The 15,927-nt window shown below is 38.4% G+C and overlaps 1 protein-coding gene across 1 annotated transcript; it reads left to right on the top strand.

Annotated features, from left to right (window-relative positions):
• The first annotated feature begins 87 nt into the window (after nt 1-87).
• Nucleotides 88-15,459, top strand: LOC140464973 (proteasome subunit alpha type-2). Its single transcript, XM_072560678.1, has 8 exons — nt 88-220; nt 4,798-4,874; nt 8,302-8,434; nt 10,173-10,295; nt 10,880-10,961; nt 14,561-14,634; nt 15,012-15,069; nt 15,170-15,459. The coding sequence occupies exons 1-8, from the start codon at nt 180-182 to the stop codon at nt 15,284-15,286; spliced, it is 705 nt and encodes a 234-aa protein (XP_072416779.1). The 5' UTR covers nt 88-179; the 3' UTR covers nt 15,287-15,459.
• Nucleotides 15,460-15,927: the final 468 nt, after the last annotated feature.

The following is a 15,927-nucleotide window of genomic DNA, read 5'->3' as shown; positions in this document are numbered from 1 at the left end:
TTTAAAAAGAAACACTACAGCTCCCAGAATCCCTTGCATGCGACTGAAGGGCGGACTCCGGCGCTGTGCATGCCGGATATTATAGTTAGCAGTCCGTATTTCACCAAAGGTTAGCGGAGATGACGTAGTTTCAAGTAACTCTTCCACTCCCAGCATTCCAAAGTGTGAGCGGCAGAAAGATGGCGGACCGGGGGTACAGCTTCTCCCTCACCACGTTCAGGTAAACTGGGCGACCAAACCGTCGTTCGATACTCACTCAGTGGGCGAAGGAATCCCCTCCGTGTGAGGACAGCTGCTTTTATCTGACCTTCAACATTGTCAAGCTTGAGGCTAGCTGCAGGCGTTGCAAGTTTGCAGAGTCACGGTTGCTGTTCCCCGGCCGCTGTGAGCAGGAGGCCCTCGGGCCGCCGCTGCAGCATCTTCCGGGACTATTACCTCTGCGGGTTCGAGTTTTTTCCTCGATAATGTTGGAGGAAGTTGGCCCCAGGTCCACGAGCGAACCGCGTACGCATTCGGTTTCGCTTTCGGTCTGGAGATTGTGCTGGAAGCACTCTGTTTGTTGGTCCTATTGGCTCATTAACGACAGGAGTAATGCTTAATTAAAGTTGATGAGGAAAGGGGAGATAATGCTGAAAAGTTTTGCTGCACCTGCATAACGGAAACCAGAAAAGTTTCATCACCTTGATCTAGTAGTTACGTGTGTCTTCAGTCAAGAGTTAAAAAAAACAAGTCGTGCTGCGGGTCGCTGTGGCATCAGTTACCTGTAATAAATAGGAGGAAAAACTGTACACGGATAATTGTAATATTCCACACACTCATCCAGGCATTTGAGTAATCCATCAAACTCCTGATTTGAGTCAAGATGGACAGGTTTTGGGGAGTCAGTAAGTGAGTTGCTCGCTGCAGTACTCCCAGTCTCTGACCTGCACTTGTAGCCACAGTATTTGGTCATTTAGATGTTGTGGGGAATTCAACAATGGCAATGCTTTTGGATGGTAATGATTAGATCTCATAAATAAAGGCTGTGGATAATTGTGTGAGGAATGAAGGTTCACCTAAAGTACAGTTTTAATTTTAATTGCAAATACAACATGCTGAACATGGGATCTTGCAATTATACATTTATAGTTTCTCTTGACTAATTATAGGTTCCTGAAACTACAGTTACCCTGAAATAACCAGCGAATGCTGGAGGAACTTCGCAGTTCGGCAGTTTCAGTGGAGAGAGAAACAGTTAACATTTAAAGTCTAGCATAACCTTTGTTCAGAACTGTGAATTCTGTGTTTGTTTAGGTTGATTCTATCTTTTGTTGGGGGGTGATCTTTGCCTGAACTTGTATGCTACAAGTAAGAATGTTGTCTAGGCCTTGCTGCATATGGAGATGAAATGCTTCTGTATTTCATGAGTTGTAAATGGTACTGAACACAGCAGTCACTAGCAAACATTTCACTCTGACTTTATAAAGAAAGGGAGGTCATTGTTCAAACGATTCAAGATGGTCAGGCGTGGAGCATGACATTGATGTCTTGGAAATGAGCTGATTGATCTCCAACAGCTATAATCTTCCTTTGTGCTAGGTATGTTTCCACCCTGATTTGCAGTTAATTCAATTTTTCTCATGCTCTTTGATGTTGAACTTTATTAAATATAGTCTCGATGTCAAAGATAGTCAGTCTCACTTCATCTCTAGTTTTTAGTTCTTTTATCCATATTCAAACTAAGTCAGTAATAAGATCCAGAGCTGAGTGGGGCCGGACTGAATTTGAGCTGAACTGACTAAGTGCTGTCAACATTCCTTCCACTGCTTTGATCAGACAAATTTGTTTTTTTTTGCCTTTTTTGTGGGTTTGACATCACTGGGCAATTTTCTGTATTACAGGCTGATCACTTCAAGCAGTCCATTGAGGCTTGGCCTGTATTATCACAACAAAGTCGCATTAAGTGCTGGGTATTGAAGTCCCCCATCCCTAATGTATTAAATGTCTGGTTATACTCAGTGCTTCTTTCAAGTGACCTTCAATTTGGAGGAGTACTAATTTATTAGTTGAGGAAGGCTGGTAAGTGACAGGACCCACAATAGAGGGATAACTTGACTTGGGCCAGGAGTAGCACCTGGTAGGTGATGATCAGGAACTTTCCTTGCCTGTATTCCGTCTGATGCTTTTGGAGTTTATGAAGTCCAAAATCAATATCAAGTGTTCTCAGGACCTCTTCCTTCCAACAGTTTTGCAGTCCCTGGTGGGTCAAAGCTGCCAGTGGGCCAGGGAGTGTCTTAGCATGATGACAGAGGGCCCTTGACCAATGGTTGTCGGTTAGGATTCCCTGAACATGATTGTCAAGTTGTTGTTTGACTAATCCATAGGTCAACTTTTGCAATTTTAGCACAATGTTCCAATGTGTTAGTTGGTAGACTTTGAAGAGGTAGAATGTGCCTTTGTCATTTCTTGTACCCAGGTTGATACCAGGCAGTTGTCTGGTTTTATCGTATGATTTCTCTGTAGTGGCTCTCTACAACTGAGTAGCTTGTTTAAAGTATTTCAGAAGATAAGTAGGAGGCAAATACATTATTTCATATCTGGAGTTGCATGGTAGCTTTCCTTTCTTGAAGGACATTCATGAGGCTTTTTAGGACAATCTGTTATTAATCAGTAGTATTTTATATCACGCATTTTACTAAAATAATTTTAGATTCCTTTGATTATCTCCTACATATTTTTGCATTTGTTTTCCCACATAATGCTGTACTCTCCTATAGTTCCAACTCTCAGTTCATATTTTGTGTTCTTGGGAACTTGCCTGATTTTCCTGTGGTTGCCAGAATCTTTAGCCTTATAATCTGTAACTGCCTTGTGAATCGTCTTGAGAAGCTTTGTTATATGAACAGAAGTGGTTAATATTGTGGTGCTGTATTATGTCACTTTGGTTTGGAGGTGAATTGTAAAGCCTGAGTGAAAGGTATCCTGATAGTTGTTTCATGCGAGTGCTTGTGGCTGCCGGTGGGTGAAACTTGAAACGCCTAGGATTATATTGAGAGGTGAAGGCGCTCAGGTTTTATCATTATTAGTGAAACTGAATCTGTGTGTTTGCACAGAATCTTAGAATCCATACAGTGTGGAAGCAGGCCATTCACAAGCCTCATTCCTGATGAAGGGCTTATGCCTGAAATGTCGACTCTCCTGCTCCTTGGGTGCTGCCTAAACTGGCTGTGCTTTTCCAGCACCACACTCTTCGACTCTGATTTCCAGCATCTGCAGTCCTCACTTTCTCCAAGCAGGCCATTCAGCCATCAAGTTCACACCAACCAATCCTCCCATGCCTGTAACCCTGCATTTAAAGAAAATACAAAGAAAACATTCAACAGCTGGCTGGTTTTGAAATTTGTATTTTTCAGTAAATCTTAATCGGGGGTTTTATTGGACCAGTATTGTAGAGGAGAAGGAAATAGATAGGATTAGATAAATGAGTTGTAAATAGTTGTTAGTTCATATTCTCTATTAGACTTTTAAAAAAGTTGTTCATTTTTACTTTAAATGGTGAGTTTTGGGATAGTTCTTTGCCCCTCGAATTTTCACAGATTACCGCGGCGTTGCGGGGGGGGATGATTTACTCCATGTCATAAGCGTAGCTGTAGCCTTCTCATTGATTCCAGTATTTGTGAATTAGAATGGTGGGTGATCAGATGGAATGGATCCTGGTCACTATTCAGTCCCTGTAACTAGAAGATGGTGATGTGAGGTTCAATAAACTACCGATTCTCACTTAGTTTACCAAGAAAATTGACAGGTGGTTTGGAAAGATCCTTGCTGTCCATAATACTGCAACCTTGTGAGTTTAAACAGAGTGAGCAGACATTGTTGAAAGAAAGCTAAATATTATGCCTCTGTGTATACCTTGGCAGTGGTATTGACTTTATTAATAGATATTTATTCTGGTTATGGTATCAGAGGTTTGCACTGCAAAATCCAATGTGTTTACGTTGTTCATTTTGCAGTCGTTCTTGTGCTCTGCAGAAAGGCTCAAGATAAAGAAAGTCTTGAATAAGGTAAAGCAAGAAACAATCCAGAATTGTTTCATGTCTGCAATTTTCTTTGAAACTAATGATAACAGTTGTAATGAATTTTCATCATTTGATGTCAGAGGATGACGCTGAAGCTGCATTTTTATTAAAATTAGGATTCAAAAAGAAAGAACTTTTAACTGGCTCAGCTAATTTTTAATGGGGGGGAGGGGGGTGCGTGGCAAGACTCTGTTTCCTCATTTTAGTGTAAAATCTCTGCTACACCTCCCTGAAAGCTTATAAAGCTGCTAGGGTAGCTTAGTGGTTAGCACTGCTGCCTCATAGCGCAAGGGACCCAGGTTCAATTCCACCCTCAGGTGACTGTCTGCATGGAGTTTGTACATTCTCCTCCTGTCTGTGTGGGTTTCTTCCAGGTGCTTTAGTATCCTCCCACAGTCCACAGATGCGCAGGTTAGGTGGGTTGGCCATGCTAAATTGCCCATAGTATACAGGGATGTGTAGGCTAGCTGGATTAACAATAGGGAAATGCAATGTTACGGGGATAGGGTAGGAGTGTGCGTCTGGGTGGGATGCTCTTCACAGGATCAGTGTAGACTTGATGGGCTGAATGGCCTGCTTTCACACTGTAGAGATTCTATGATCTATAAACTGAATCTGTTTTTGGTGTTTCAGTATAACAATTGCAAAATTGAGTTGAAAAGTCTAGGAAGGAAAATTATCCATCAGAAGTGCTCTACATTTCAGTTTCACATGTATTGTTTTGTATCTTATTTTGCAGCCCTTCAGGCAAACTCGTCCAGATTGAATATGCCTTGGCAGCTGTAGCGGCAGGAGCTCCAGCAGTGGGAATCAAAGGTATGGACAATAGTACAACCACTATGCTCTTTTAATCTCTTCAAGGCTGACCAGCTGTGCAAAGAAATTTTCTTTGCCGAGTTTTGTTTATAATATCTTGTATCAGAAGTTAGCTAAGCTCATTGCTGACGTAACTGTCATTTATTGCACTTTGTTAGTAGCCCTTGTGACTTTGGTGATGGGTTGGCATCTTTAAACATTGCAATTCATCTGATCAAGGTGTTGTCGTATAGTACCATAGATAGAGAATGACTAGGATGGAAATGGATATGTATCTCCACCTTGGGGTAGCATGTGACTTGTCAATGAATTTATGATGTCCTGGAAATGTCCTAGAAGATTGAAAAACAGTCAAAGTAACATTGCTGTTGAATAAGGGTGTGAGACAAAGATGGGTAATTATTGACCCATTAGCTTCACATCTGTCATGGTCATGCTGCACAGAAACATGGGAAAATATTAGTTTACTATAAAGGATCAAAGAACAGAACGTTTAGAAATACATAATGTAATCAAGCGGACTCAGCAGGACTTCATGAAGGGGTAGATTAGATTCCCTACAGTTTGGAAACAGGCCCTTCGGCCCAACAAGTCCGCACCGACCCTCCAAAGAGTAACACACCCAGACCCATTTCCCTCTGACTAATGCACCTAACACTGTGGGCAATTTAGCATGGCCAATTCACCTGACCTGCACATCTTTGGACTATGGAAGGAAACCAGAGCACCTGGAGGAAACCCATGCAGACACGTAGAGAATATGCAAACTCCACATAAAGATCGTTGCCCGAGGCTGGAATCAATCATGCCTTGTCGGAATTCTTTGAGAAAGTAGTTGAAGGAGAATCGATAGATGTGATGTAGACTTCCAAAAGGTGGTCAATAAGGTACTGACCAGGTAAATGCAAAGAAGTTTCCTTTTATCAGAGTGTCGAGGATCAGAGGGTATAATCTCAGAGTATGAGGTTGCCCATTTAGTACAGATGAGGATTTTATCCTAGAAGATAATTGTGATTCTTTACAAAAGAGCGTTGTCAAGGCTGGGCTATTAAGAATATTTAAGGCAGAGATTTACAGGTTTTTAATCAGTAAGGAAATTGAATTATGGCAGAAAGACAGAATAGAGAATTATCAGTTCAGCCCTGATTTTATTGAATGAAGAATGGGGACTCTGAACTGAACGGCCTGCTTCTGTTCATAGTCTTCTTGAGAGAAGTTCCCCTCGCATCTGTCTTCATTGGAAGACCTCTCAGTTTTAAACTTTTGATTCTGTTCTTTGTTTTAATTTATCACGTGGACAAATGCCCTTTCTGTATTTAGTCTAGACAGTCCTCTGAGGATTTTGTCTCAATATGATTATCATTTGTTCTTCTGAACTCCAGTGGTTAAAGGTGCAAATTGTTCAACCTCTCCTTATCAGATAAGCCCTTTATACCCAGGAGTAAATCTTCTCTGAATTGCTTCTAACATACGTATATCCTTTTTCAAACAAGGAGAGCAAAATCGTACATAGTATTCTAAATGTGGTCTCACCAAGGCTCAATTCAGCTGCAGTAAAGTTTTGCTGCTGTTGTATTTGATCTCCTTTGAAAGTAATTGCAACATTCCATTTGCCTTCCTAATCACAGGGTAGCTAGATAGATCAGCTAGATAAGTGTAGGAAAGATTCATGAGTGTATTCCAGGGACGAGTAACTTCAAATACATGGATCCATTGAAAAAGGTGGAGATTTTCTTGAAGAGAAGATTAAGCAGAGATTTGATGGAGTGTGGAATCTGGGCAAAATTGATGGGGAGAAATGTTTCTTGGCAGAGGGATTGAGAGCAGGAGAATGTTGATTTAAGCTGATTTGCAAAAGATTCAATGATGACATGTTGAAAACCCCTTTTTTTGACAGTGTCACCTGAATGCCTTGCCTAAAAATTTAGGGAAGGCCAATTAATTTGGCGCTTTCAAAAGAGAATTATCGGAAAAGGCAATCGTCAGAGATAGGGTGAAATGGAAGGGGAATGAATTGGGGCTAACAGATAACCAATGGAGATATGACAGACTGAAAGGCAGCCTCTTGTGCTCTAGTAATTCCATTGTAAAGTAATTAAGACATATAATTGAGGCAAATCATATGAGAACACACAGGGTTTTGCTAGAGCAGCATAAAACTAGTTCGGTCAGAATTGCTGCATTACGTACCATTCTGGTCTCTAAATTATAATAAAGCTGTGGTTGCACTTATGAGAGTGTTAGTAGATATTGTTAATTCTGTCTTATTATCGAATTTAATACTAGAAAGATTAGATTTGCTGTGGAATGAAGAAAGACTTCACAGTATTCTACCTTGGTCTGACTAGTATAGTTTTAGCAAGATCTTTGTTTTTATTCAAAATTCTTTTTGAAATAAACACATTTGCCTTCCCCATTACCTGCTGAACGTTTTTTGAGATTCATGCAATAGGATCCCCAAATCCACTAGTAGATCCACTATCTCCACAGATGCATCCTTTGAAATTCTCGGGTGCATCTCTACTCCAAGTTCCTAATCAGCCTTTTGTCCATTTCCTTTTTCTCTGGTGATAGTTGTCTATTTCCTCTCCCATGCTCATCGCTAGCCCTTTAATTATGTAGGAATTTTAGAATGCTATTAGTATCCTTTACCATGAAAACTAGTTCAAAATATTTGTTCCTCTCTTCTGCCATTGCCTGAATCCCCATTATTGTTTCCGCAGCTTCATTCTCTAAGGGGCCAATATTCACTCTTGCCTGTTCCTCCTTTTTATGTATGTAAAGAATCTCTTACTATTTATTTTTATGTTTCTTTCTAGTTTACCGTCACAATTTATTTTCTCCCTTTTTTTGTTCACCTTTTGTTGGTTTTTAAAACTTTTCTCGTCTCTGATTTACCACTATTCTTTGCTGTATTTTTCTTTAGATTTGATATCGTCCTTATCATCCTCAGTTAACCGTGGTTGGCTTAAGCCCTTCCAAGAATCCTCCTTCCTGACTGGGAAATATCTTTGTTGTTGTTGTGAGCTGTTTTTAAAAGTCTGCAGTTGTTCATCAGCCAACTTTTCTGATATGGTCTCTTTTAAGAGCGTTTCAGTTCCTGATTCATCAGCCCTGCATTCTGTAAGAGAATTTTATTGCCATTAAATGCATTACTTAGGTATTCAATGCATTACTTAATCCATTTTGCTATCATGCAAGACATCAGATAATTAAATTCAGAGTCTGCAATTTGAGTAAATTATCTGTAGTGCTTTGTGGTATTCTGAACCCAAGAAGCGATAAATGCGACACAATTTATTATTTGGAAAATGCAGGTACGCTTCAGTGCTAAATAAAATTAGCACATTATAAACGGATAGGTGAAATGTGTATGCATCTACTTGTGTTGTCTCTCTAAATTACTACATATTTCTTTAAAACCTAGCTTCCAATGGTGTTGTTTTGGCAACAGAGAAGAAACAGAAATCCATTCTTTATGATGAACAGAGTGTACACAAAGTGGAACCAATCACAAAACATATAGGAATGGTGTATAGTGGAATGGGACCTGACTATAGGTAGGTGAAACAAATGTATTCTTGGTGTTTACAATAATTGCCAAGAAATTTAAGATTCCTCAGCTTCAGACTGGTTTTTCCATTCCTCTGAGTCAAACTTTTCTGATACTGGCACTGGCCTTTCAGTGATGGCGATTGAATTGGCAACCTGTTTCTCAGAGCCACTGGGATAATAACCTACAGCGCCATGATGCTGTTATTAGAGGGAGATAATAATTAATTTACATGTGCAGAATTTAACAGGTTTAACCACTGAATTGCATGGAGTCCTTTTGGTGAGACAATAAGTCTTAAAGCTATTTTCCCTGCATGTACACATTAAGGGAAAAAGCTTTTGGAATGAAATCAGTTGAATACTTTTTTTTTTAAAAATCTAAATGTTTGGAACTAACACTTTTGCAATCTGAACTGGTAAGCTGGTATGAAAAGCTAGTTAATATTATAGAGTTTAGCAGATTCTCAAGTGGATAGGAATAGAGTGAACAGGTGGCTCTTGATCGCTTACTAAAATGCAATAGCTCTATCAGTGGCAGTACTATCGACTGAAAACTGAGATGACTGAAATTGAATATTTAATCCTATGTGCTTAAAAGTATGGCAGAAAACACAGACATGTTGACTATTTTCAGTTGTTAAATATGACAAACACAAGAATGCCAAATTTCAAATGATCACAGCAATTTACTATGGGAAAATATTTGTTGATTAATTTGCAAGGTAACTCTGGCCAAGACATTGCCACTGAGGAAGCCGTGGAGAATTACTGGCTCCCTAAGATCTTGGCTGATTCAGGGAAGGAGCAAGGTTTTAAAAATGTTTTAAAATATTCCTTTTGTTTCAAGAAAATGGGTCCCTGTGAACGAGTGTAGCAAGAGTAAATATGCTTATATATGTGTTTTCAGGAACATAAAAGTTATTTTAAAATTTGTTCATGGTATGTGGGTGTCACTAGCTGGGCCAGCATTTGTTGCCCATCACTAATTGCTTGCTAGACCATTTCAAAATGCAGTTAAGAGTCAACCAAATTTTTGTGAATCTGGATGCTCATTTAAGATAGACTGCCTCAGTAGGGCAGATTTCCTTCCTTAAGGGATGTTGGTGAACCAGATGGCTTTTTGTGAGAATGGACTGGAATATCTGCCCTCTGAAAACACTGAACAAATATCATATTTTTATAAATTTGAATGATTAATGTCTTTCTTGTTAGATTATTTGGTTCAATATCCTTCGTTTATGTGAAATACTGATAACTATGTTACTGTTCAATGCAATCAGCTGAAACGTAAAAACAAGAAATGCTATTGTATGAGGAGGTAATGGTTCGGTGTTGATAAACTTGGAATTTTAATCTTGAAGACAATGCCAACATAAGAGGGATGTAGAATATTTTGAGGTACTAGACAATGTAAGAGACCCTGAGTTTTGCTTGTGTTATAGGGAGATAGAGGAAGGGAAAAAAAGCATTCTTGTAAGAAAATATGATTGAGATTCATTTAGTTGTAATAACTGGAGTTTTTGTCCACTAAGTCCTGCAGTCTAGATGATATTCATCAATGCAGAGTGGAATCATAGACACACGAGTGAGTAGTGTTGTGATGGGGCCGAATGGGAGAGAAGGCACCTGAAGGTTATTTATTGAATAGGTAGTATGAAAATATGAATTATGTCAGGGTTTGGATAGAAATGTGTGCATTTAATGAAGCCATATTCCCAGCGCTTTGCTCTATATTTGTCACAGGGTATTGATTCGCCGAGCCCGAAAGTTGGCACAGCAGTACTACCTTGTGTATCAAGAACCCATCCCTACAGCCCAGCTTGTACAGAGAGTGGCCTCTGTCATGCAGGAATATACACAGTCTGGGTAAGTTATTGCTACCTTCATATTCTCAACATGGGCTATTGACATAAATTCGTTGTCACATTTACTGAGAGGAACATTTAAGGTGAGTTGCCCTGCATTGAAGTCATTTTTGCATTTTGTTGTGACTGGATCTACAGTTCAGGTTCAGTCAACTGTTTGGGTTTGAAATTAAATGACAGAACAAGGATACAGAATCCTCTTAAATGCTTGATACAAAGATTATTTTAAGGATCAACTTAATGCCTTACCTTCTGTTTTAGCCTTTGGATTCAGATCCAAAAATATATGAAGTGCACATTCACAACCTTGTAAACTGCAAATACAGAAATTTGTCACAGCAAATGTCACTAAATATACACAAGTTCAGAATTTAAACAAAATAATTCATTAAATATGGACTGTTCTGAGAATTGAGAGGTCTACATAAATGCCCATCTTTAATAGTTTTACCTTGTTAGAGAGCGATTCATTTTTATAACTTCTTGTAGTCTGCAACTTTGATCTTTCAGAATGTATTGGTTATATTGACTACAGGATATCCCAGCAAGGTCAGAATTAGAACTCATTCTTTTGTCTTGTTTCAGTGGTGTTCGTCCGTTTGGCGTCTCATTGCTGATTGCTGGCTGGGATGAGGACCGACCATATTTGTTCCAATCAGATCCATCTGTAAGTACTTAGGATGGAAGTTTTGAGGTCTAATTCCCAAGTTGTTCTCTTTTTCCCTGTGTTTGCTTTCTGGAGACAATATGCTCCAAATCTCTGCCAATCTTGATTTTGGTACAGTTTATAAAAATCATCTAATTTTAATAAATAATACAAAAATATGGAGCTGGAATTGCTCTATAATTGATAAGAAATTGAAAGTAAAGATTGCCTAGTACCCTGTGGGTGATTATGTTTTACTGCACTGAAGGTTCTACTTTCATTTTGGAACTTGAGTAACATTTAATCAAGTGCAATTGTAGCCCAGGTTCTTGAATTGTTCCGATAGAAATAAGATCCTGGTGATCAGGATAAACATTCAAAACGGCACATTTTCATCTCAGTCAGTTTCACTCTGACACCAATAAATTAAACAAGGCTGGCCAGTACTAATTCAACTTTTTGTTAAACAGAACAATATCCAGATGTTAAATTTGGCATCAAAAGGCTTCCAGGGATTTACATGAGTTTTATTATAAATCTATTGTTTAGCACAAATGCCAGTTTCCACTTTTCTCTTCTTAACCATCTCTTTGTCCAGAAACCAACTCTTACTGGGGAAGAACTCAATCCCTTTTTTAAATAAATAAACCCAACAACAAATTTACAGTCCACCCAGTTAACCCATTACAAGAAGCGCACAACTTTTTTTTCCAAAACAATTTATTTGGACATGTTATAGCAGGTGGGATTAAACAGCAGCTCTTGACATTTTTAATCAATGTGCTCAGCCACATTGTTACTTCCCCCTCAAGCATGTTACCCTGATGCTTTGATATCTATAGAATTCCACTTGCAAGAAAACATTATTACAATGACTGATAGGTCATTCAAAAGTGCCAGTTCTGAAGAAAGATCACTGAACCTTGAAACGTTAACTCTGGATTTCTCTCCACAGATGCTGCCAGACATGCTGAGCTTTTCCAGCAGTTTGATTTTGTTTCAGAATTAATCTCCCAGTAAAATAGAGTGTAGTGTAACCTCTATTTCTCAAGTGTTCCTCAAAGCCTTCAGATACCAACCTGTCCTTGCCCTTGTAGGCTCCACATGGTAGGACCTATACCGTACAGCTCCATCTCTTTGTCAGTGCTTGATGAAATCTTTTGTCAGCATTCTAACATATTCTACATTTTTTCTAGTTCTATAACTCTGAGTACCTCCATCATCCTAGCTTCAGTCTTATTAACCGCAACAGTCTCCAATCGTGGCGATGCTTACTGTTGTTCGATGTTGGAATCTGTAATGCTGTTTTGATATCCAGTTCCAAAAAAAACTTTATTTCTAATTTTTACTCCTTCCTGGTAAGGATAAGGGCAAGCCTATATTTTGCTGCTTTCAAGCTGAAGTGACCTGAGTCCACATCTCCAACTTACTTTTCCGCTGCTCATATGGCTCCAACTTTAACACACCAGTGGATAACCATATTTTGTGGTTCTTCATCATGACTTGGAAATTTCACTTTAAAAAGCCACTAGGAACTTTGCATCTGTCAGAAACTGGGATTACTTCTGCTTTTCTTATCATCCCACCTGAAGAGATTGATATTAATCCTCTGCCATGTTTAACAAGCTGGTACCCATATGTAAAAGTTGGCACGAAAGCATTTCCAAGATTTACAAGGATTTATTGTACATCTATAGAATAAACATCAGTTTTCACATTTCCTGTCCAAAGCCTATTCGGCATTACCTGCTTTCAATTGTAGACATTGATTCTCAACACAAGATTTCCTCTTCAAGAGAAGCCAAGGAGATGTTGTTAGAAATTAAAGAAATCTGCAATTTTACAAGTATGATTGCTGTTCTGAGGTTTGAAATAATATACATTATTAGGAAAGACTAAAAGAAAACTGTCTGCCTGGCTGTGTTCTACCTATTAGCAGTAAGAGATTTTATTTTCCATGGCATTAATATTTTTCATCTAGAAAATGTTTTTTGCTCAAAAGACTTCTGATGTGTCTAACCAAAATGGCACTGATGTGATGTTTGACAAAATAGAAATTGTACAAAAGTAGCTCAGACTGCGAGCTCTGGTGAGAAATACTCCTCCTGAATCTTGAAAGCCTTGGGTGAAACTTAGGAGTTCAGTGGAATACTATCCACTTGCCTGAATAATGACAGATTGAAGAACGTTCTAAGCTCAACATCGAGGAGAAAGCAGCAGAATGATTTGCACTCCTGCTACCACAGATGCATCGTGTGTGCCATCTACAATATGCACTGCAACAAATCACCATGGTCTTTTCAGCAGCAACTTACCAAGCCATAAATTTACAGCCTCAGAAAATCTAGGCCCCCAGGTTCAAGGGAATGCCATTACCTGTAAGTTCTCTTTCTAGACACAAATCATAGCATCGTTTCTGTCACTGGTTCAAAATCCTGAAAAGTTTAGGTTTTACAGTATGGAAAGAGGCCTTTTGGCCCATTGTGTCTATGCTGGCCTCCCATATCTATCTATTCTAATTCCATTTTCCAGGATCTGTCCCATAACCTTGTGTGCTGTGACGTTTCAAGTGCTCATCTAATAATTAGATGTCTGTGGGTTCTCACCTCCATCATACATTTGGGCAGTGAGTTTCAGACGCCCACAGCTCCTTGGGTGAATTTCCTTTTCTTCAAATACCCTGTAAACCTCCTGCAACATACTTCCACCACTTTCTGCTTTTATTTTTGATTATATTTAATTCTATATTGTAGTCCATTAGTTGGCTTGTTTTTTTTTCAAATGTAAATTATAATAGATAAGGAAATAGACTGCTAGTCCCCTCATTCACCAAAGTCTCAGATATATTGACCTTGGTACTGAAAGTTCAGCAATTTAAAAGTCGAAATAAAACCCAGGCTTGGGGGAAGAAAAAAAGTCTAACTATGCAATGCAACATTGGCCATTTTTTTTTTGGCCTGGAAGGCTATGACTGAATTTGGGCTATAACCAATTCATAACCATCATAAATATACTTAAAGCCAATGGCCATTAAGGGCGATGTTATTACAACATGCAATGACGTGTTACTCTCCTTCCCTACAAAATTAAGTCTGTGATCTACACTGACATTGCTTTGCAGATGCGTACGATTCAGATGCAGCAAAACAAATTCAATTATTATCAGCTTCAAATTTTCTAGAAGACAATTGTTCATAATTCAATAGCTCAGTAATGTATTTGACAATAATGTACACTATGAAGCAGCAGTGGGACTTCTGTTGTGTACAACAGTTGTAACAAGCAGAATCCGTAAAATTGATGTAGAAAGATGCCTTAGACTTCCAGTACACATTGTGGCATCCAATTGCTCTTACTAAAGCAAACGTGAAGTTGCTTTTAAAGTGGCTGGAGTTTTTGTTGCACTGAAATTTGCTGATGCAGTTTCTGCTCCTACTCAACATTTTCTTTGGTTTGCCCTTTAAAAGTATTGCTTAGTTTATTTTCAGGAGAGTTAGATTGGAGTTTGTTTTCCTATTCCTTATTGCTAACTGGATGAGGTGTGCTACTTTTTATTTATTTTCAAGCCAATCAGAGTATGATCCTTTCACTAAACTTTTATTCTTTTCTTTTTCCAATAGGGTGCTTATTTTGCATGGAAAGCAACAGCCATGGGAAAGAATTATGTAAATGGGAAAACCTTCCTTGAAAAGAGGTAGAAATGCCCTAATGGTGGTGTGGTACTATATTTTCCTGCATACCAGATGTAACAATATTGTAAATGTGGTGTTCATAATGGGCAGAAATTTCTAAGATTTTGATGAACAGGTCATTTAAAGCAAATATTTTCCATTTTGTCCCAGGTCCAGTTGCCCTGTTCTCAGAATTTTGTACACATTTTACATTGAGATTTTGTTTGAGTATTTCCAAATGGTAAATGCATGCATTTCATTTTGGATTTTCTTCTGGTTTAATGTTTAATTGAGTAATATGTAGAAACTTGCTGTGAGACTTTCATAAATTCCCGTTTTAAGCTCTAGAAATAGTGAAAGAAATTATTTCAGGAGGAAATAAGTTTCTTTGTGTTTGTAGGTACAATGAAGACCTAGAACTTGAAGATGCCATTCATACAGCAATCTTAACACTAAAGGTCAGATGTCACATTTATTGTGCAAATATTGAGTTATCTGGATTTTTTTTTGTATAAATGAATGATCCTGATTGAGTGATTTTTTTTCTCTCCAAAACAGGAAAGCTTTGAAGGCCAGATGACAGAAGACAATATAGAGGTTGGAATTTGTGATGAAGCAGGATTTCGAAGACTCACTCCAGCAGAAGTCAAAGACTATTTAGCTACCATAGTTTAACATTTATTGAAACTGATTTTTTTTAATATGGAAGAAATATTGGTCAACCTCTGATTATAATTTGAAAACCTTTTTATTCCACTCTTTCAGTTTTGGCAATGGTTAAACAGTCAATACAATGTAAAACTATGTTGCACAAGTACATCTGATAAATCTTGTCTTAGAAATGAAAACCAATTTGTGCAGCTCTTGTCATTTAATATTTTTATGTGATGTCAATTAAGCAATTTATGTCTTTTTAATGTCTGTATTTGCCACAATTGCACATTTTTGCTCTCTTAATGAGGCCGCTGCTTTTAATTGCATGTCTGCTGACACGTTCTTTCTCATCATGGGATAAACGTGTGAAAAGGTAAAGAAAAATGCCACATGATATTTATACTCAGTAGTTATCCACCTGTGAAAGGGTTTGTTAATCAATTTGACTGAAGTTAGTTCTACACTGCACCTGGCAAAATGGTGAGTGGAAGGAGGGAGAATTCCTAGGAGCCTTCACTTTGAATTGTTCTTCTGGTTCTGCATACCTAGAGTTAGGTAATAAATACAGCAAAAATTGTGACATTACATCCAACTGGGTGTCTGATAATGGTTAAATTCCGCAGTTTTAGTATACTTTGTCATACTTGTATGATGCAGTTCCT

The sequence above is a fragment of the Chiloscyllium punctatum genome, chromosome 41, assembly GCF_047496795.1.
Source record: "Chiloscyllium punctatum isolate Juve2018m chromosome 41, sChiPun1.3, whole genome shotgun sequence".
Taxonomy (NCBI): domain Eukaryota; kingdom Metazoa; phylum Chordata; class Chondrichthyes; order Orectolobiformes; family Hemiscylliidae; genus Chiloscyllium; species Chiloscyllium punctatum.
The sequence above is the reverse complement of the archived record's forward strand: the minus strand, read 5'-3'. Positions and strand labels throughout refer to the sequence as shown.